Source organism: Silurus meridionalis, chromosome 1, assembly GCF_014805685.1.
Source record: "Silurus meridionalis isolate SWU-2019-XX chromosome 1, ASM1480568v1, whole genome shotgun sequence".
In the NCBI taxonomy this organism is placed as follows: Eukaryota; Metazoa; Chordata; class Actinopteri; order Siluriformes; family Siluridae; genus Silurus; species Silurus meridionalis.
In genome coordinates, this window is record NC_060884.1 from 28355490 (window position 1) to 28376444 (window position 20955).

The following is a 20955-nucleotide window of genomic DNA, read 5'->3' on the forward strand; positions in this document are numbered from 1 at the left end:
CATTATTGTTCCTGGAAGTAGAAAATACATATATCCATTTTAAAGACGATAGAATGCGATAGGGGGGCGTTCAAGACAATGGAGCGAAACTTTTTTTATTTTTATTTTTTATAAAATAAAGGAACAAATTTTTTGACATCCTCCCCTGCTGCATTTATATACTTATCCCATCGTTTATCTAATGCCTGGAAAGATTCGGCACAGAAAGATTTGTCGTTACGCCTGAACCATCCTAGGCAGCCTGCTTCATTTCATCACTAGTGAACCACTACGACCTGAATTTTCACTGGCGGACGTTATAGGCATCAACGTTTACACCATTCAAATGTTTTACTGCAATTGAGCGTCTCATCACCGTACTGTGCGTAAACCTTTTGTGGATATCAACGAGTTTTATGCTTTCATTCAAAAGAAACTTCATCACCACCCGCAGTTCCATGCACACACACTAACACTGTTGTCTGATATCTTCATTAACAGTCTCTGGACTGGTCGGCCACCTGCTACTGCGTGTGTTTTATACCTGTAAGATTAAAAATCCCAGATTGACTTAAACACCCCTTGTAGTGAACGTTTTAGTCTGACCTGGATCAGAAGATATATTGTCCATCCTGCCACTAAGGATTTTATTATTCCATTGTTTAAGTGCTTGAAAAGACCAGTATCCTCATTTATAGGTCACTTAATAAAAAAAAGCTGCTATTAGTCAGTAAACTTGATTTTGTGGACCAGTGATTTCCTGGGTATTGGTGGACAGTGATTAGGCAGTGAGGAAAATTTGGTTGAAGCCTGCTGTTTATAAAAAAGTTTTATATTTTTAATACATTACTGTATATAACTTTGTGGTTGCTCAGTCTGTCCATCTAAGCTCCATGGTCACTGGCTTGACCTCTGTCCAGGTCCTGTTTTCTAGTTTTAACTTTCTTCTGAAGAACAAAAACTGTGAGAATTCCTGGAATAAACTTTGGATCTACTGTGACTGTGATCTACTTTGCTCTTGGCAAAGCACGTACTAATGATTCAGGAAGGTCAAAATGTTTTCGGGTATTCTTGTCGTAGTCTTTAATAAGTGCCACTAGTTATATGTTTGCTTTGCCCCTCAAATGTTTGATGTAGAACCTTTTTAGACATTTTGAAAATGCTATTATTTTAGCTATTTAAAGACCAGAGTGTAAATTGCGTAAAAACAAAAAACTATATAATCAGTGACATCTGCTCATTAAATTAGATTGGATGACTTAAATTTCTACTGACAACAATGCAGCAATGTCCTCAATGCCCTACTGGACTTCAGGCTGTATTTACAAAACAGCTTCTGTCATCTGTCCTTTGGTTTAATTTTTATTTTAATTGTACAATCTGTGCTTAGTCATTCTACTTTTAGTTTCTCCTTTAAAGGCATTTTCACTCAGTGTTACCTCCTGCCACAACTGTTAGTGTGTATATCTACAGTCTGGACTAAAAAGAAATCAGCCCGAGCCTAAATCTTTTTACCATTCTGAGTGTTTTGTTATGATTATTGTTGGTTCTGTTTTGCTTGGTTCTGGTATAAGTAGTATAGCAGTAGGGTGTTATTCCCGCTAGCATATTTGCCTCAGCTGCCCTTGATATAAGTCATTACTTTTTTGACTAATGATCCTAAATATATATATTATATATTTCACGCTCCTCAGCATGTGTATTCACCAAAAAAAATAAAAATAAAATTGTGAATCCTGGGAAAGAAAAAGGTATTTACTTCTGAAAAAATAAATAGGTGTTCACAACTTTTAATGCACTTATACATTTTTATGTGTGGCTACATTAGTACATACAAACGTATAGGATTGAATTGACTTTTAAATAAGGTGCACTATAAGTCCTTAGGAGCCATTACAATTTAATTTGATTTCATTTTGGCTGAGGAAATGAACTTTCTTTCCCAATGTTCAAAAAACAAAACAACAATAAAAAAAAAAAACAATAGAATTTTTTTTATAAACTTTTAAAAGGAATGTCAAATAATTGATGATTTTCTGACCTGCAGTGTTCTAATAGTTTTGTTTCTGTGGCATAACAATAAGGACTTATGGACCACCTATTGCTGCATATATTACTATATGCTATATATGTTTTAAATGCACAATAATATGGTGAAAACAAACCAACAAAAAACATGCAATAGTATATTGTAAGTGCATATTGTGAGATTCACACATGCAAAGTTTAATAAGGGAAATATTTCATACATAGGACAAATTTAGGTAACATGCAATGGGCAATAGGCATGTGGTCATTAATAATAATAATAATAATAATAATAATAATAATAATAATAATAATGATAATAATAATAATAATAATAATAATATCCATGATTTTAATGATTTTGACTTAAACAGACTAATCATTGGGTTTTGCTTTACTTTTTTTCCTCCATGATCCTTTATACGTTCTTGGAAAAGCGTTCCCTTTGTAAGTTATCCAATGCTCTATGGAGATCCACTCTTACTTGATTTTCCCATCTTAGCAACGTACACACCACAACAAGCGTGCTTCCTGGCTTTTCCCAGAGACTCGGTGCATTTAAACACGTCCCTCTTTTCTATTACTGTGAATGATGGTGGGCCTTTTTAGGGCTTAAGTGTATCCCCCCTCCCCATCCCCAACCCTCCATTGCTTTTATATATGAGTGTTAACATTAATGTGGACGTTTCCAAGAAAAAGCACTTGTCATTCGCTCCCGTCCCCACACCAGCCGTATCTCACTTTACAGCAGACGCCGTGCTCAGATCTGCGTCTCTGCGGCCAGGATGTCCCCTCTTCACAAACATGAGACACTTGTCAGGTCTAATGAATTACAAGTGGGAATTAGGCTGACAAGGATTTTCCATTTTATTTCGCAGACAAAGAATTTAAAATCCATCCCAGCTAACAGGTTATGCAAACACAAATGGTGAATGGTACTTTGAGCAATATGCATAAGAACAATTCGATTTATTTTATTTTAATGGCAAAACATTGGTTGATGGAATAACTGGTCTTTTTGTCATCATCAAGTTATTTATCAATGCTGTTAGGGAGACAGTTTGGCTTTTGTATCTTTTTAATGAGATTTTTCGACTCAGATTTTGAAGCTCCATCATTATCTATGAAATAACTAACGAATAAGAATTGGATTCATAAACGTGGACTAATAGTGGATTAAAAATAGTTTCCAAATCAATACCACTAAGGATGTTTTGAGTTGTTGTCTCCCTACAGCTGGATAACTTCTTTGGTTTACTTGATGAGCTCCAGATATTGCTCAGTTTTGAGGAAGCGGCCGAAAGAATCCTTCTCCATCAGGTTGTAGATGCGGCTCTGAGCCAGGTCAAAGGTGGCAGGAGAAAGGTCAACCAGGTTCCTTAGAGTCACGTCTTTGGTGAAATGATCAATGTTCACCTGCAGAGTGAAGAACATTGAGGATGTTATAGCGGGGGGGGTCACTTGGGGAAAATGATTACAAGATTAGGAAGGAGATTAATGCAATTAACTTCCAAACAGAACGCAGTTTCAGACATTCATTAAAATTCAGGTTGTTTACAGAATGACAATGGGAATAGGATTATAGCGGATTAGACAAAAATGAAATTAACTCCATTCATTTATAGAATGTTGGCTTACTTTCAATGACAGGAAATAAAACTCTCTTTGTGTCTTCCCAACTTTTGACCTACAACAATTTTTGACTTTGACAATAATAAGAGTAAATTGGATGTCGAAGCCAATAGAGAGGAGAAGAAAAAAAACATTTCCACACTCCCAGGTGACCAGAGAAGAACTGGATCAGATGTTTATCTGTATTAATCTTATAGGAGGCCAATTAAACCAGAACATCTAGTGAGTATGAAAATGTTTACAGATGAAGAGATGGGCAAATTCTTTTCACACTACACCTCTGACTGCACTTTTCAGAGGTGACCACAAACACAAGCATTTCATCATTCAAGAGATGAAATTTACCAACCTCTTTGTGTCCTCCAGTCTGAATAAAGTCTTCATAAATCTTCTTGGCCTTGGTGGACATTTTCAGTGGTGATTTGGTCTTCTTAAAATCCTCGCAAGCCAACCAGAACTCAACATTCTCCTCGCTGAACTCAGATCTCAAGAAACTCTTGAATGTAGCGAGTCCATCTGCATGAAAAAAGAATGTCAGAAAGCACTTTATACTAATGTAGGCACTTGCATTAAACATTTCAGGAATATCTCATTAGGGTTTATTCACACATTTCCCGCCACACTCCACTCCAATTCCGTGCACACGTGCCTATTCAGTGATCTGTGCAAAAATCATTGCTTGGAGTGACTGACTACAATTAGATGAGGGGGAAAAAAGGATTTTATTGTATTGCGATGTTTTCTTTAAAAACCATGGCTGTAACCTTCAATTTGCTTGAAGTAGATTGAATGCTTGTCTGCAGAGTGCACCGGATTTAATTACAATTCAGGCAGAAAACAAAATGGTCTGACAGGCAATAACAACATAAAAAATAACACTACAAGCAAAGGCATTTATTTTGTCTTTCTAAATGTATTTGTCTTCACAGGCATTCAAAACCCCGTTCACTATGTCCGTGTTCCATTACAGTGTTCTGCAGGAGACCAGCTGATCTCTAAATACTTTTCAGATATTATGTGCATGCAAACGTAGCTTTACATTACAATTCATTTAGAGAATGCCATTTGAATTCAAATTATTATTATTATTATTATTATTATTATTATTATTATTATTATTATTATAATTATTTCTGTGAATCTGCTTTGTAAAAATGTCCATTGTTAAAATATATGTCATTATTATACTCAGGGTTGGGTGTGTATAAATAAATGTAAAAATGTTTCTTTATTGAAAAAAAAAAAAAACGAATAAAAAAGTCAATAATTTTCCATTGCTTTTACATTGACACATAAACAATAGCATTCACAATAGTTTGTACATAAAAATACACTAAATGTTCTACATCAGTGGTCCCCAATTATTTTTTTTTTTTGCGCCACAGACCGGTTTAATGTCAGACAATATTTTCACGGACCGGCCTTTAAGGTGTGGTGGATAAATTCAACAAAATAAAATGATACAACCGGCATACAAACTGGTATTTTCTAAATATAATAATAATTGTAAATCCACTGTGTTGTTCATTTTGCTAGCTTGGGGGTTTTAATTTAGCGGTAATGTATTATGTGTTAGTGGCCGGAGCAGCCCCTTTAATCATGACATGCATCAAGAGTGAGTCATAGACAGATGTGGTGGAGAGTATCCGGTCATTTTCCAAAATTAAACATTATTCAGAATCAGAAAATAAATAAAATGGAAATAATGTAAGTTATGTAACAATTGACCCACGGACCGAGTAGAGTACAGTCCAGTCACACAACTCAGTTTTTCAGTTATGTCAAAGGATTTCACTTTTATATTAATAAAGTGATATTTTGATAGGATAAAATAACAAGGTGGGTTTAAGAGAGAGTTTTCCAGAGTCCCTTAGTGTTGTTATATTCACTTTTATCAGCCAGGTAGTGGTGGATTAGATATAGTATACTGGAACAGGCAAAACAAGCAAAGTCCAATCAAACACACAAGAGAGCTGTGCATGATGTCTTGAGTTGAACTTGAACTAGGAGACCCAAAACTGTTCCAGCATGCTGATGCCCCTGTGCACAAAGCCAGCTACATGAAGATATGCTTTACATGGGGTGGAATAAAAGATTTTAAGTGACCTGCTCACAATCCTATTGAACACCTTTGGGATGAATTGGAATGCTGACTGCTGAATAAGCACAAATCTCCATAAGAATGTTCTAAAATCTAGTGGAACATCATCTAAGATTATGGAATGGGGCTAATTGTGGAAATGGATGGGATGATGGGAATCTTATAGTCAGGTTGCCAAACATTTTTTTTGCACATATATTGTATGTTGTGAAGTTTTTAAATGTGAAAATATAATTTTTAGTATAAAATGATTAATAGGCTTATATGCCAAGGTTTTATGAAAGCTTTGGATTCATGTTGACTGTATGATGCCTCTGCGTGTATCCACCAGCATTCTGTAATTAATTATTGTTGTTTTTTGATGGTGCTGATGTCAGTTAATAACAGAGCTTTTTCCCAGAACATTGGAGGTTCATTTGAAAGCTTAATTAAAATAGACATTCATAGCCAATGTGAGAAGTCTGATATCAATATTTCTTTGAAAGACATATCATTAAATGCTAATTAGGTTTTTGAGATGTTCCTTTACTTTAAAAAAGAATGGTCTATGTGACTATATTAATAGTGACATTTTGACATAATGACATTTTGTGAATGTCACTTCAGTCATTTCATTCATCTCCAAATGTTTCTTTCATTTTTAATGATAGTTTTTACTGTTGGACAAATTTCTTATGAATGCTCTGCTATCCTTTTATCTTCTTCTGTCAAAGAAATCTATATTTAGTGGTGTGAAGCAGAACTACTATTACAATCCTGCATACATTTTTTTTTCTCCCGCCAAGTTTTTGGCGTGTAACTAGTCTCAAATCTAGAGACCTGTTCAGGGGAGGCGTGCTATTTTTTTTCTAAGGATTTGCCCTGGCCATTTTCGATTACGTGACCAAAAAGCGCATTTGTTTCCTTATAGAAAATGAACGGGGCAGAAAGTTTGTGCGTCATATCTCGGCCCTTGACTGTCCGACATGCACATATGGCATATCCACTCGTAGGGAGTCTGCAGCGGGTCACAATCATATGCCTCTTGAACCCCGGACCTTCTCAGAATTCTGGGAATTTTGCATCATGCTGGCCTCCATAGAAAATGTATAAAAAAGGAAATCCGACCCACCACGGTTTGGCCGGCGTTCTCCCCACACGCTCGTACAACGTATCCTCTCGTCCGGGGTGGCGAGCAGATCGTGCCTGCATTCATTTATTACCCGGGAATGACAGGTAGGGGGCAATTAATTACCCCCACAGAAATTAATGGGAAAAAGCAAGAATTCACATACACTGACACACAGAGTAAACGAGCCGGGGCAAAGCCCACAGACCCCAGGCATGCCATACATCAATCCGAACAGGCCGGTGGGGAGAATTGCATTATAAGAAATGCTATAATGCCACACTGAATAGGGGGGAAGGGGGGTAGGGGCAACAAAGTGGGCAGGGTGAAAAAATACAGGAAAGGGACATGTGATACATCAACGGACTCAGCCCAGCATAGGGAGTTGCACTGTGGGTAATGTAGTGACGCCACGTGATGTCACCTAAAGCCATGCCCCGGCCATTAGCCGCCTGGAAACGTCGCTTTTGTACGTCGCTCTGGATAAGGGCATCTGCAAAATGCCGCAAATGTAAATGTAAATGTCAAAACACTCGGTGGTGGGAGTTGAACCACAGGTGAATTTTCACCATCATGTGACGACATAGGCCACACCCACGGCCACCATGCAACCCTATTAGCTTACTGCAAGAACACGCAAAAAATAAGAAAAAAATTAGAAATGGCAAAACTCCTGTGACAGACACATATAAATGCTTGGCACAGCGAGGGGAGTCAAACGCCGGGTCGCGTGATGACATCAAAGGTTTACACAGAAACCTTTTTTGTTACTAAAATATTAAATAAAAAAAAAATTTTACTTCTGTTTATCCACAATTACTATTAATCTAAAAAGGTTAAATCAATGATTCAGCAAATAAAAACAACCCACCAAGCACATTTTTGCTACTTTTCTCGACAGCACAAGGTCCTTAGTAAGGAGGTCTTTTTAAATCCTGGTGGTCCATAGAGGAAGCATGGATACATTAAAATGGAGAAACGATTAATTAGACAAATCCCAATTCCCACAAAGTAATGTGAAACATTCTCTCTGGAGACTGACATGACAGCTGGAATTCAACAGTTTGACTTCTGCTACTTTATTAATAGCAGTCAAGGGCCATGTCCTAGAAGTGCACTGCTGTATAAAAAGGAAACAGTCATGCAGAGTATTTTTATTCATCTAAGTGAGAAAACATCCCCAACTGCAAAACAATAAAATAAATAAATTGAATATGTATTTGGAATATTTTATTGTAGCACCATATATTGTGGACCACCAAGGTTTACTTAGTACATTAGTGTAGTTTTCTATTGTGCTTTTTCCTCATTGAGTACTCATAGTCATCACTTTGTGACCTTGACCTCATTTGTTTTGCTTATAAAAGTCTGTAGTTACATCCTGTTCATCCTGTTTCCCATTCTTCTTTTGCCAAGGAATAGAAAAAAGCTGAAACTGAAAGCAATATAATAAGTGAGCACACAGGAATCTTTCTGAAGCATCATTTTAAGAGTATCCAATTTATCTTGGTCAGAGTTGTGGTGAATCTGGAACCAATCCTGTGTACACTGGGCAGGAGGTAGGAATGCACCTGGGTGGGAATTCCAATTCGATTGCATTCAGGAGTCAAGGAGAATGCAGTATAGTGAATTATAATAATAATAGTGTTTGTGTGTGTGTGCAATTAGTTTTTTCCAATATTTGTCACTGACTTAAAAAAAGTTTAAAGTGTGGATTTCTTTCAACCTTGCCCACTCACCTGCATTTCAGGGCTCAATGTCAAGTTTTAGGCTCTGCAATGCCCCAATTTAATGAGATGATGGACATGACAAATGCTCAAATTGTGCAGTGCACCTTGCAGTCTGTGGAAAAAATATAGCCTATTTAACGATGCTACAGGAGTGCAGGAGGGAATAAAGTTGATGAGTGATGCGACTATAGGGCCTGCTAGGAATAAAAAAAAGAGACCCCTTTGAATTCAAACTAAGCCATACTGACAGATCCTGAAAATATACCACATCTGCCAATCAAAGTTTTCCTGTTTCAGATCATTCTATAACTTTGTTGCACACGGTAGTAAAAAAACTACGAATGTCAATGTCTTCTTGTCTCCTTGTCTCCCTCTTTTATTTCATGTGACGCATCAAAACATCTCTTTTACTGCTTTTCCTTACACATCTCTGAACGTACCTCTCTACCCTGCATGTCCTTCCCCAGTTACAGGAATAAAGGTTGATGTGTACCTGAAAGTGTTTGTCTGTGATGCCTGGTGAAATCACACTCTTATATCTTTCCAGGCTTCTGGCTTGTTACTCATCAATCAACTGCAATTTTTCATTTGTATCCCACTTCACACAGGTAGAGTACTAGAAAATAATCAACCATCTCACTGTCTTGAGAAGCTTATTGCAAAGTAACAAAATAAATGTGACATTAAAACGTTTTCCTCACGATGTTGTTTACTTTAAAACCCTCAGAACAACTTTATGCATTTCTTCATACTCCCATAGCGATGCTAATAGCCATTTAGTCCGAATTTTTGACATTTACAATTTTCACATTTGGCTGAATCCACGGTCCTGAATAATAATAACTTATTTTGTGTGGTTTTATAATAAGAAGCTTAAGATACACTTTGTGTACAATGACCTTTAAATGTCACTATGCCTATTCAAAACTCCATTTATATATATGCAACAGCAAGATGTTTATGCAAATTTTAAGTTTTCATGAAAGTCTGTAAAGTAGAAGATCATCAGTTCGAAATGACCTTGTGACTTTTTTGTGGTTTTTTTGCAGTGCAAAAACACTGTTTGGGCAAGAGCAACATCATCATCCAAAAGCTACAAACAGTGTTCAAATTTATGCATGCAGATGTGAGCGGCTTATTTCTCAATACACTGGCGTGGGCTGATAATTCCTGTAAATAGTGCCCAAGGGGAGTGGCATGTCAAAGTATTCTGGGTGTTCAGCCCATTATAAGTCTTGTGTTGTGACATCTGCCATGCAGTGGGCTAGTCTCTGTTTAGACAAGGAATCCCCAATGCTTTTCCTTTTAGGCAGGAGGACAAGGCAGACTTAGATAGCCACTGTCCAGTCTAAATAACACCATAGGGAGTAAAATACTCTGCAGGGTCTCATTTATTGAATGGTAGAATGTTATTTGATTGATTCCCTAAATTGTTTGGTAGAAATTTGGTGAAATATCTCAGACATTGGAGTTAAACAAACTCTTAAAAAAAATAAAATAACATTCTACATATGCTGTTTCTCCCACATTAAACATTTGGACATGACTCCAGCACAGAGGAGTTGGTGGTGAATCTAAAATGAACTCAGATGTTGAGCAAATGTTTTGCTCAGGGGCACCTGGTTCTAGGGGTGGACTTGTCATTTGGCAGATGGGACATTTTCCCATCTGTGCCTGATTACCTTTTTGTCGATTGGCCCATAAAACTCTTTTCAGTCTATTATTTTTTCTGTTTAATTAGTTGATAAGGCTGGGGTCCTTGCGGCGATGTAATGTATTTGTCGGAAAAAGTCAGCTTGGGTTTTTTGCAGACAAAACAACCCATGAGACATTTAATCAGCAGCCCATTATTTCTTTTCCTAATTGAAATTGGGCTGACCAAATCACATGATTTAATGAACAGGCCCATCAGACAGATGCTGCAAAGTGTGTGCAAATAACAGACGTTTTCTGCTGCAGCAGGACCTTCATCAGCTGCCGTTGCTGATGATGATAGTGGTGGTGGTGGTGGTGGCACTTATCAACAATTTATCATGTCTCTTCTCTTTCCCCCTCAAACACATGCACACACAAGATGGATGTCATCAGCGTGGATAATAGTTTTATAATAGTGCTTTTATGTAATAGGATCTGGTATTCATATTCAAGGCCGTGCAAATATGGGTTGTATTTGTGATCGTATGTATGTAGTGGGCCGGTCTTGGGCAAAGATTTTTTGTCCCTGTCCAGCCTTGCCTGGTTCTACAACTCAAACAGACTGTAGAAAGGACATTACTCATAATCACACACTCAAGTGCTCATGATGCTTCTCACTCTCTAATGTTTTTATAGTTTTTAATGATTTATAATCACACTACTGGTGTCACCCAAATGAGGATGGGTTTCCCTTTTAAGTTTGGTTCTTCTCAAGGTTTCTTCCTCATACCATTCAATAAAGTTTTTGTTTTATAATTCTTAAATTTTGTAAAGCTGCTTCAAGACAATGTCCATTGTGAAAAGCGCTATGGAAATTGAATTAAATTGAACAGATTCAACCAAAAGCTCATCCCAGAGTCAATGGGCCACCAGTGCATGCAAGGCAAACGTTCTGTCAAAGCATACAGTATAATTCCCCATCTAGTTTAGCCAAAATGACTACTTTTTTTTCAGCATCCTTTATAGTCATCTATAGGGGGCTCTCATTTATAGTGGGTTCCTCAGGGATCATTGTACACAGAAGCACATTCATTCTTACAGAAAAGCAGGTATAAGCTTTTGACATCCCAGATATACAATCCATTGTGCTATGGTGTGCAACCATGGCTGCCACATTCTGTCCAACTTTCCTTGTAGATGGTAACCTTTTCCTGCTTAAAAGTCCTTGACAAAAAGTCAGGATCTTGGGAATCAGGCAATGTCCCATGTTCAGTAAACTAGATTCTAACATCCAAGCCTGTTGTGCAAGAACCAAAAACGTGGACACAGGAGACTGGGCAGGGTTGCTAAATCTTACATTAAAATTTATGCGATTTGGCAAACAGAAATGATTTGTAATGTTTATCTAAAAAAACACATAATTATGGTATAAGATTAGTTGACTGATTCACTAAATTGAGTAATAGGACCAAGGTCAACCCAGAATTATCTGGCCAATAATACATTCTAAGATTTTTGTACTTTCTTTGCTATTTGGAACAGAATGTTGCTGATTACAGGCTATACCAAAGTTCACATCCGGTTGTAGGCTATATTGTATTTCTACAACAGGCTGTCAGATTCTGACAGGGAGAACAACAATTACAGAGGTATTGACTCCACCACTCTTGTTTTCATTTGTATTTTTGTCCACTCTCCATTGGTCTTTTAACTCAGATCTGGGCTGCCACTTCTGGGTAAAGAAGCCACTCTCCTTGATGTACATGCTTTCTCAATAACTATGTCCATCATCTCATTGTGCAACTTTGGCAGAATAATTGCTCTCTTTGAAAGTATTGGATGGGACCACAATACTGCTTTTCTACTTATTTTTAAAATCCACAACATGCAGTTGAACTTTATAACATTTAATTGATTGAAATTTTTAATTTAAAAAACAATATTGGATCCGTACATCATTCAGTCTCTCTAGAATAGAACATAAATGCCTTGTACTATTACTGGTACAATTTATTTGAAACCCGTCATGCTGCTTGGCACATTCTACTCAAGAACTTTGGACTGAGATGGCTATCTTGTTAAAAAATGAAGTGCTGACATATTTTCAATACCAATTACACCATTCTATTTCTTATTCGCTTTTTTTTTTTTTTTCTTCAGTTTTTCTGACATTTGACCCATGATCATTTATCTTATTTTAGTCTAATAATGAATCATGGCAGTGTTTTGGCTGTTCACTTGTGTATGTTTTTTCTCTGTGGTTTTCTCTGTGATATCTCCTATATTTGTTTAAATGATTTGGTAGAATTGGAAGGTAGGAGGTAGGTTTTGTGTAATATGAAAGTAATTGGAAAAATGCCTTTGATGACCACTCAGTGATACTAATTGCAAACCAAGATGCTTACCAAGCCTTATTGACAGCCATTCGACCTTAAACAAGCATTTTTTAAAATCCATATATACATAAATAATGGAAGAAACAGAGATGGAGGTCTTGTGTACTTACAGCTGTTGTTAAGAACTCGATCCAGAGATTCACGCCACTGCGCAGCCTCTTCAGGGGTTGGCCTGAAAAACAACGAATAGCTGTTATTATCACAGTGTAAAAGCTCACAGAATCTCATTTAGACAAATCTGTGCATTTATTTTAGACTTTGATAAGTAACACTCAGGCAATTTGTAAACATCTAATTAGACTAAAGGGAGAGAGAGAGAGAGAGAGAGAGAGAGAGAGTGAGAGAGAGATAATACAGACTCTGAAAATAAAGGAAGATTAATGACATTCTCAAAAGGATTCGCATCAGAACTCAGGAGATGAGAAGATAATAAGAATTAGAGAAGGGGTAAGAATCCATGTGCAGAAGGTTTCTTTACAAAGTTCAAAACAGAATAAAAAAGGACAAATTCAAAGCTCAAGCAAAAAAAAAAAAAAAAACGTCGAAATCCAACAAATAGCTGATTAATATGAGGTTAAATAGCAATCCCAGAATACACGTCTCAGAACTCTGAAGTTGGCACGACTTTCGCACTAAAGGAAAGATTAAACTGCTGTTATATACTGTAGTCTGTAACTAAGAAGTGTTTGGGTGATGAAAAAGGAGTAGGGGATCACTGATGGCATGGAGCTGGATGTGACACAGGTTATAATTTCCATAATTACATACAATTAGATTTCATACTAAAATAGATATAACTAACATATACTGCATGGAGCCTCTAGGACATAACAATTATATCAGTTGAGTCTTAACTTCAGTACATGGCAATTTGCTGAGCGATTTCCTTAATTCCATGATGCTCCTTGTGTAATTAGGATTCAGCTATCTGGTTGACATGTGGACCATCAGCTCTGTAAGTTTTCGAGACATGCTTTGATACGTTAAGACTTTAAAGTTTTGGATACATTTGTGTGTGAGTATATGTGTGTTTTTTGAACATATATAACACATACAATATAATATTATAATATTTCTAATAACCGCCACTTTTCTAGAACGATGTCAGTAGGGTTGTGGTCTTCAACTTTAACCTGTGTAAAGCATAACTTCATGGTGCTGGCTTTGTTCACAGGTGCATTGTCATGCTGGAACAGGTTTGGGTCTCCTCATTAAAGTAAAGAGAAAATTCAATGCTACTGCATCTAACAACGCCCTATTATGTGCCTCCACCATTATGGTAACAGTTTGGGGGAGAACATCTACAGCCACATATGTCTGTGCTAACACTGTTTTTTTGTCCGTATTTGTCCATATAGCATATTTGGAACAAATTAGTATTGCACCTATGATATACCACCAAGCTAAACTTATAGTTAAAGGAATATACAGAGCTACTAAGGAATGTTACTCTTCTGTGTACAAAAGAAATTAAACAAGGTGGTAATAAAAAGATTGGAGATTAATGGTGCTAACTGGTGCTGTTCTGACTACGTGTGTTACCACATCTGTGATGTCCTCATGGACAGCAAGTTAGAGCAAAGAACAAAGTGAAATTTTGTGTGAAACCTGGCAAATCTGCCACATAGACGTTGGATATGACATACAATTGACATATGGCATGCTGCGACAAGTTGTTTGAGGTGTTTTGAGTAGCATGCACGCTTCAACAGTGGTAGAACATGACTGGAAGACGAAGAGTGATCTGGAAGACCAAATGGCTAAACTTACGAAAATGTTGAAACCATTCAGTAATTTGCACATAGTGGTCATCGGAAAATGATCCAAATGATCTCACTTCCGCACTCACTCTACTAGCCAGATTTGGCTTCTGCGAACTTTGCCCTCTTCCTGAATATAAAGATCCAGCTCAAATGTCACCATTTTGACAATGTTGCAGAGATGGAGCACGAATCGCAGAAGGCGCTTGACTCGCACAAAAAAAGAAGGACATATTTCACGGACATATCATGCTGGGAGCGCTGTAATGCCATGCAAGGGGACTGTTTTGTAGGTGATAGTGCGTAAACCTTTGTTAGTAAAACCTTTTGATACCACCTCGAATTGTAGTATTTTTCTTCACAAAACACTTCAAACACTGTATAATTGAATATACACAGGTGCTTGTCGATTTCAAGATGCCCAAATAAGTCATCATTAACACTTTCTAGCACTCCTGGCACATTCAATCCATCCGGAAATGTTAAGAGTTACATAAGGGCAGCCTGGCTTTTCATTGACTTTTGGGTTTTATGGTATAAACAATTCTTTGGCACTTCTTCTTTATTGCAGAATGGACTAACACGTAATCTCTCTTTCATTTGTTCTTCAACTGTAACTAATGTCCCTCGAACTGCACGTTTTCTCAAAGGTCTGGTACTAATAAAAGGACTGTTACAGATTCTGTGATTGATAGTGAAGAGCAAATGCTTTATTTGTATTTTAAAGGATAGCAATGTGGAAATAGATTACAAATGTACAGCGGGATTGAAAAGTCTGAGACCACATTGGAAATCTGGGATTGGTTTTCCATTTGAATTCAGCAGAAGGTTTGAAAAGTTTGACGTATTTCAAACAAAGAAAGAGAACATTTGTTTGCAAAAGCTTGTAAAATGTTAATTGCTTTGTACAAGAGGTCAGATTGTCTTCATGTCTAAACTCTTCTATTTTGGGATGTGTTCAGAGAAGACAATGAGTTTCGGAGGTTGTGCCAGTTCAAATGTTTGCTGTGATTAGAGCAAAAAATGTGTCTACTATATAAATGGAAACTTTCTAGTCTCCAGTTTTCACTCAAGTTTTTGTGAATATTATAATTCGAAAATTGTTACATTAAATCAAAGAAGAAAATGGAAAATTATATCAAATTTTATCAATGCTCACAGATTTTTGGACTCCAATGTATTTAGGTAAAACGATCAAATTATTATTTTTTTGCATAAATATTTAGAACATTGATAAATTGGGTCAATATTGTGCAGACTTTAGGCACTAGTTCTGTGAAAATGCTGTGTGTATGTCTTAGGGGCAATACAGTTTTATTAAATTGATAATGACAGAGCTTTAATTTCCTGCTTTCCAACCGACTATCATAATTTACAGTATGACACTGGAGAAAGATGTACATCTTGCATCATCAGTGTTCAGTCCTGAAGTATAATTGCAAGCATTTGCATGAAATTTATGTGTGCTTCTTAGACACTTCACATGATATATTTATTTATTTCCACACTCAATTTGATTTCTTTACATGAATACATTTTGTTCCTTGTCTCATGTGTATGACCTGAACTCACACGAAAACCTCCGGGCATAAAATAACAAGAAGTGAACAAAATGTGTTTAATGATTGCATGTAAAATTAACTTTTTTTATTCTTGAGGAAATTCCTAGTTGATATAACAAATTACATAATATGCAAGGGCCATTATTGCCGACGCGGCTCTTATTTCCGACATGAATCATTCTGACATTTTAGTATGCAGCTGGATTGTTTGTATAGATTCTAATGTATTTGTAATGAAAAAAATTTTGGGACAAAAAACCTAAACATTTTATTTATAAATATTTATATGTGTGCATTTCTTTGTTTATTCATTTGACATTCAGCTGTTTCATGGCCATTAATGGTAGAGGTGAAGGAAGATTAATATTGTAGGTGTAATAATACTGTGTGATGGAGCGAAAGAGTAAGAGAGACTCACTTCTGAAGCTTTTCTGGTTTCTTCTCCGGCTTTTCAGGGTATGGGATGATGAGGTCAACGGCATTATCTGGCTTTTGGAGCAGAGTTCCCAACTTAGTCTTGATCCCTTTAGCCCTAGATCCATAACAAACACACAAATACATACATGACATTTACAGTACAAATTGTTTGCTCTTCCCTGACTTCCTTTCTCCTTGCTTGCTTGAGATATTGAATGCTTTCTGAAGCGTAGACACAATAATATTAGATACAGGAAGCCTGAGTAAACACAGCTGATTGAACACATCTGAGCTTGATTGAAGTCATTCATGCTGAACCTTATCAGCAGCCACATGAGATAAGAAAACTGTCAAAATCATTGTCTGGAAAGGGTTTATGAAATCGTTTTGGAACTGCACGGAGAGCGATCGTGTCTAAAGAGACAACAGTGATGAATCTTCCCAGGACTGTCTGGTAGGCTAAGATTTCTCCAAGGCTGCAGTGACAACTCATGCAGGAAGTGACCAAAGATCCCAAAAGAGCACCCAAGGAAACTTCAGGCTGCTTTAACCTCAGCCAAGGTCAGTATGAAGAATCCACAGAAAGAAAGGGAGCAAGATCCAAAAATTGGATTCATGGGAGAGTAGCATGGCGGAAAACCACCAAATTAACCAAGATAAATATCAACAAGGGTAAAATTGAAACCATCTGGATGACACCAATTCCTTTCGCCATAACATTCTAGGACAATATGATATTTATATGACATGTATGTAAGACATTTATGACTGTCTTAAAACTAAGAACATCAGATAAACAGTGATGCAGATGCATTGCTCAGAGCTGGATGTGCTCATATTGTTGAAAGGAGCATGAAATCTGTGCTGTACCACAAAAATGTTAAATGTTATGCAGCAAAACAATGATCCAAAGGACAAAACAAAATCCACAAGGCAAAAATGAATTGAAATGACCTAGTCGAAATCCTGACTTGAACTAAATAGCTATAATGAGATAGGACAGGAAATGGTGTTAAAAACCAGCCAGTCTATCTAATCTAAAAAGAATTCTGCTCAGAAGTGTGGGCTGAAATTCTTCAACAGTGACGATGCAGATTGATATTGAACAAGATGAAGTGATCTTATTCATTTATTCATCTTGAGAATGAAGCTGTTGGGGCTGTTTCATGAATACTGAATGCAAGGCAGGATGCACTCTGGAATGAAGGCCAGCACAGGGTTTCAGGGTACATATTCACACCTAGGAAGCAATTTAGGGTCACCAACACAATTCTCTTAGCAGGTTTTGGGGAAGTGGGAAGAAACCTGATAACCTGAGGTAAAACCTACAGTACAGAGGGAAGAGGTGAAAGTCTAAGAGTAACTTGAGCTCATAATTGAAAGGAAGCATTTGGTTGTGTGTGCTTATATAAAAAATCAAAGAAGGAACGAGGGAATGAAGGAAGAAAAGAAAGTTCTTAAGTGAGTATGAAAAAAATGGGAAGAAATCAAATGAAAAAGAAAATAAAAGTAGATGGAAGGAAGGCAGGAAGGAAGAAAAAACAAAAAGGAAGCAAAAGGAAGAAAATAAATAAGGAAAAAAAAGAAAGAGAGAAAGAAAGAAAGAAAGAAAGAAAGAAAGAAAGAAAGAAAGAAAGAAAGAAAGAATGATGGTTGGAAAATAAACAAAGAATGATGGTAAAAAGAAAGAATGGAGGAAAGATAGAATGATGGTAAGAAAGAAAGAAAGAAACAAAGAAAGAAAGAAAGAAAGAAAGAAAGAAAGAAAGAAAGAAAGAAAGAAAGAAAGAAAGAAAGAAAGAAAGAAAGAAAGAAAGAAAGAAAGAAAGAGAAAGAAAGAAAGAAAGAAAGAAAGAAAGAAGGATGGTTGGAAAATAAACAAAGAATGATGGTAAAAAGAAAGAAAGAAAGAAAGAAAGAAAGAAAGAAAGAAAGAAAGAAAGAAAGAAAGAAAGAAAGAAAGAAAGAAAGAAAGAAGGATGGTTGGAAAATAAACAAAGAATGATGGTAAAAAGAAAGTATGGAGGAAAGATAGAATGATGGTAAGAAAGAAAGAAAGAAAGAAAGAAAGAAAGAAAGAAAGAAAGAAAGAAAGAAAGAAAGATAGAATGATGGTAAGAAATAAACAAAGAATGATAGTAAGAAAGAAAGAAAGAAAGAAAGAACGATGGTTGAAAAAATAAACAAAGAATGATGGTAAAAAGAAAGAATGGAGGAAAGATAGAATGATGGTAAGAAAGAAAGAAAGAAAGAAAGAAAGAAAGAAAGAAAGAAAGAAAGAAAGAAAGAAAGAAAGAAAGAAAGAAAGAACGATGGTTGGAAAATAAACAAAGAATGATGGTAAAAAGAAAGAAAGAAAGAAAGAAAGAAAGAAAGAAAGAAAGAAAGAAAGAAAGAAAGAATGATAGAATGATGGTAAGAAATAAACAAAGAATGATGGTAAAAAGAAAGTATGGAGGAAAGATAGAATGATGGTAAGAAAGAAAGAAAGAAAAAGAAAGAAAGAAAGAAAGAAAGAAAGAAAGAAAGAAAAGAAAGAAAGAATGATGGTAAGAAATAAACAAAGAATGATAGTAAGAAAGAAAGAAAGAAAGAAAGAACGATGGTTGAAAAAATAAACAAAGAATGATGGTAAAAAGAAAGAATGGAGGAAAGATAGAATGATGGTAAGAAAGAAAGAAAGAAAGAAAGAAAGAAAGAAAGAAAGAAAGAAAGAAAGAAAGAAAGAAAGAAAGAAAGAAAGAACGATGGTTGGAAATAAACAAAGAATGATGGTAAAAAGAAAGAAAGAAAGAAAGAAAGAAAGAAAGAAAGAAAGAAAGAAAGAAAGAAAGAATGATAGAATGATGGTAAGAAATAAACAAAGAATGATAGTAAGAAAGAAAGAAAGAAAGAAAGAAAGAAAGAAGAAAGAAAGAAAGAAAGAAAGAAAGAAAGAAAGAGAGAAAGAAAGAACATTTTCAGTTTTTGTATGTTTCATTCTTACAATTGTTGCAGTTTGTTAAGCAACATTAAGTTTAAGAAATTATTAATATTATTAATATTATTATTATTATTATTATTATTATTATTATTATTATTATTATTATTATTATTATTTTTTATTATTATTATTATTATTTTTTATTATTATTATTATTATTGTTTTTATTATTATTATTATTATTATTGCTACCCCCAGGGTTCCATTTGCCCAATACTAAGCTTAATCCAAACATCTGAAACATTTTATTCTGAACAATCCCAATAAGCATCAACAGTAAAAAATCATGAGAGGAAGAAACTACTTTTGTTTTTCCAGAGCACATAGCAGTACATTTTTGTCAAGCATTTCTGAAACACCAGAAAAGGCTTTCTGTCTCACTCTAAACTAACACGAGAAACCTTCACTGTTCAAATTCCTTTCTCCGCCATGCTTATTCCTTTTTTTATACTTGGTAATTTAAGTTTCTGTCACTCTGTGTTATTAAAACCATACCTTGCATTATTAAAAACAGACCCTCTATACCAGTTTGTGCTTTGCGGAGATGGAAGGAGAAAACTCCCCCTTTGATCACGCTTGGCAGTTATTTTAAACACGTGAGTTTTAAATTTTATTACAGCTCTCACAACATTCATGCTGGATGGTAACTGAGACATCCCTGCTTTTCACATGATTGCAGAAGCACAATATGTTGATTCAGGATACTAGAAAGGATTTGGTTTGGAACGTAGGTTGAAATAAAATGCACTGTCCTACTTAAGAAAAAGTTTTATTTTAAGTTATACATCAGAATTAAAATATATAGTCTTAAATGATAGAGTGCAGAAATGTAATGCTACTTTAGAATGAATGTTATAATGAAACTTTTTCCAAAAGCAGAGGGCATCAACTTTTGATCAAATCAAAACTCCAAATCACAGCATTATACAGAGATTATAGTAATGAGGAATACAGTAAAGAGTTTTATTTGCATTTCTGATTCCACTACTGAGATTCATTTCTATCAAGTGTTATTTCAGCTGTGTTACGCAATGGAGCATTCAAGAAACCTTTGAAAAAACTCATTTCCTGACAAGAACAGTTTAGCATTGCTTATAAATTTGCAATAGATTTTTTTTATTGTATTTATTTCCTAAATTTGAAGCAGAAAGTATAATCCAGCACATTTAACACAGTTATCTATCTGCTTACCTCTCCAGACATGTCTGAGGCAGGGCAGCTAATCCTTTACACATGGTTTGGACTCTTTAGTACTGGCTTCACAGGGTTAATCCACCACCATGAGCGTTTCCTTTTCCTTTTTGAATTTGTCTCTGTGCTCCGCTCTGTTATAAGGAGACCACTTATTGGATCGAAGCCAGCAGTTCTACAGCCAATTGACTTGCAGTTTACGATTACGCCAGAGCCGAGCGTGTGCTCTGGAGATGTCAACAAGTGCAGCGCAGCTTGAATTTCCTCAAACCCCTGGACAAATTGACTGAACACTTTCTGAGTTCATACCAAATCAGAAACATGATGCTGATTGAGCGGCTTGCAGTTCAGTTTCATCTTTAGAGCCAGAGTTTGTTCAGATCTGGTAGAAGTTACATTGAAGATACTGGAGCTGGACAGAGAGAAACCCGCC

General features: G+C 35.9%; 1 protein-coding gene across 1 annotated transcript; it reads right to left on the minus strand.

The window, feature by feature from the left end:
* Nucleotides 1-1753: 1753 nt before the first annotated feature.
* On the minus strand, nt 1754-20666 carry rgs5a (regulator of G protein signaling 5a). The gene is made up of 5 exons (XM_046857909.1): nt 20523-20666; nt 16350-16463; nt 12720-12781; nt 3989-4155; nt 1754-3423 (listed from the first exon to the last, which is right to left on the minus strand). Exons 1-5 carry the CDS (start codon nt 20564-20566, stop codon nt 3262-3264), a joined length of 549 nt encoding a protein of 182 aa, XP_046713865.1. The 5' UTR covers nt 20567-20666; the 3' UTR covers nt 1754-3261.
* Nucleotides 20667-20955: the final 289 nt, after the last annotated feature.

Coding starts and splice junctions, on each gene's coding strand:
- rgs5a (XM_046857909.1), bottom strand. CDS start 20,566: ATGTGTAAAGGATTAGCTGCCCTGCCTCAGACATGTCTGGAGAG. Junction 4,156..12,719: donor TCGAGTTCTTAACAACAGCT/GTAAGTACACAA, acceptor TTTTTCATGCAG/ATGGACTCGCTACATTCAAG. Junction 3,424..3,988: donor AGACTGGAGGACACAAAGAG/GTTGGTAAATTT, acceptor TTCACTCTGCAG/GTGAACATTGATCATTTCAC.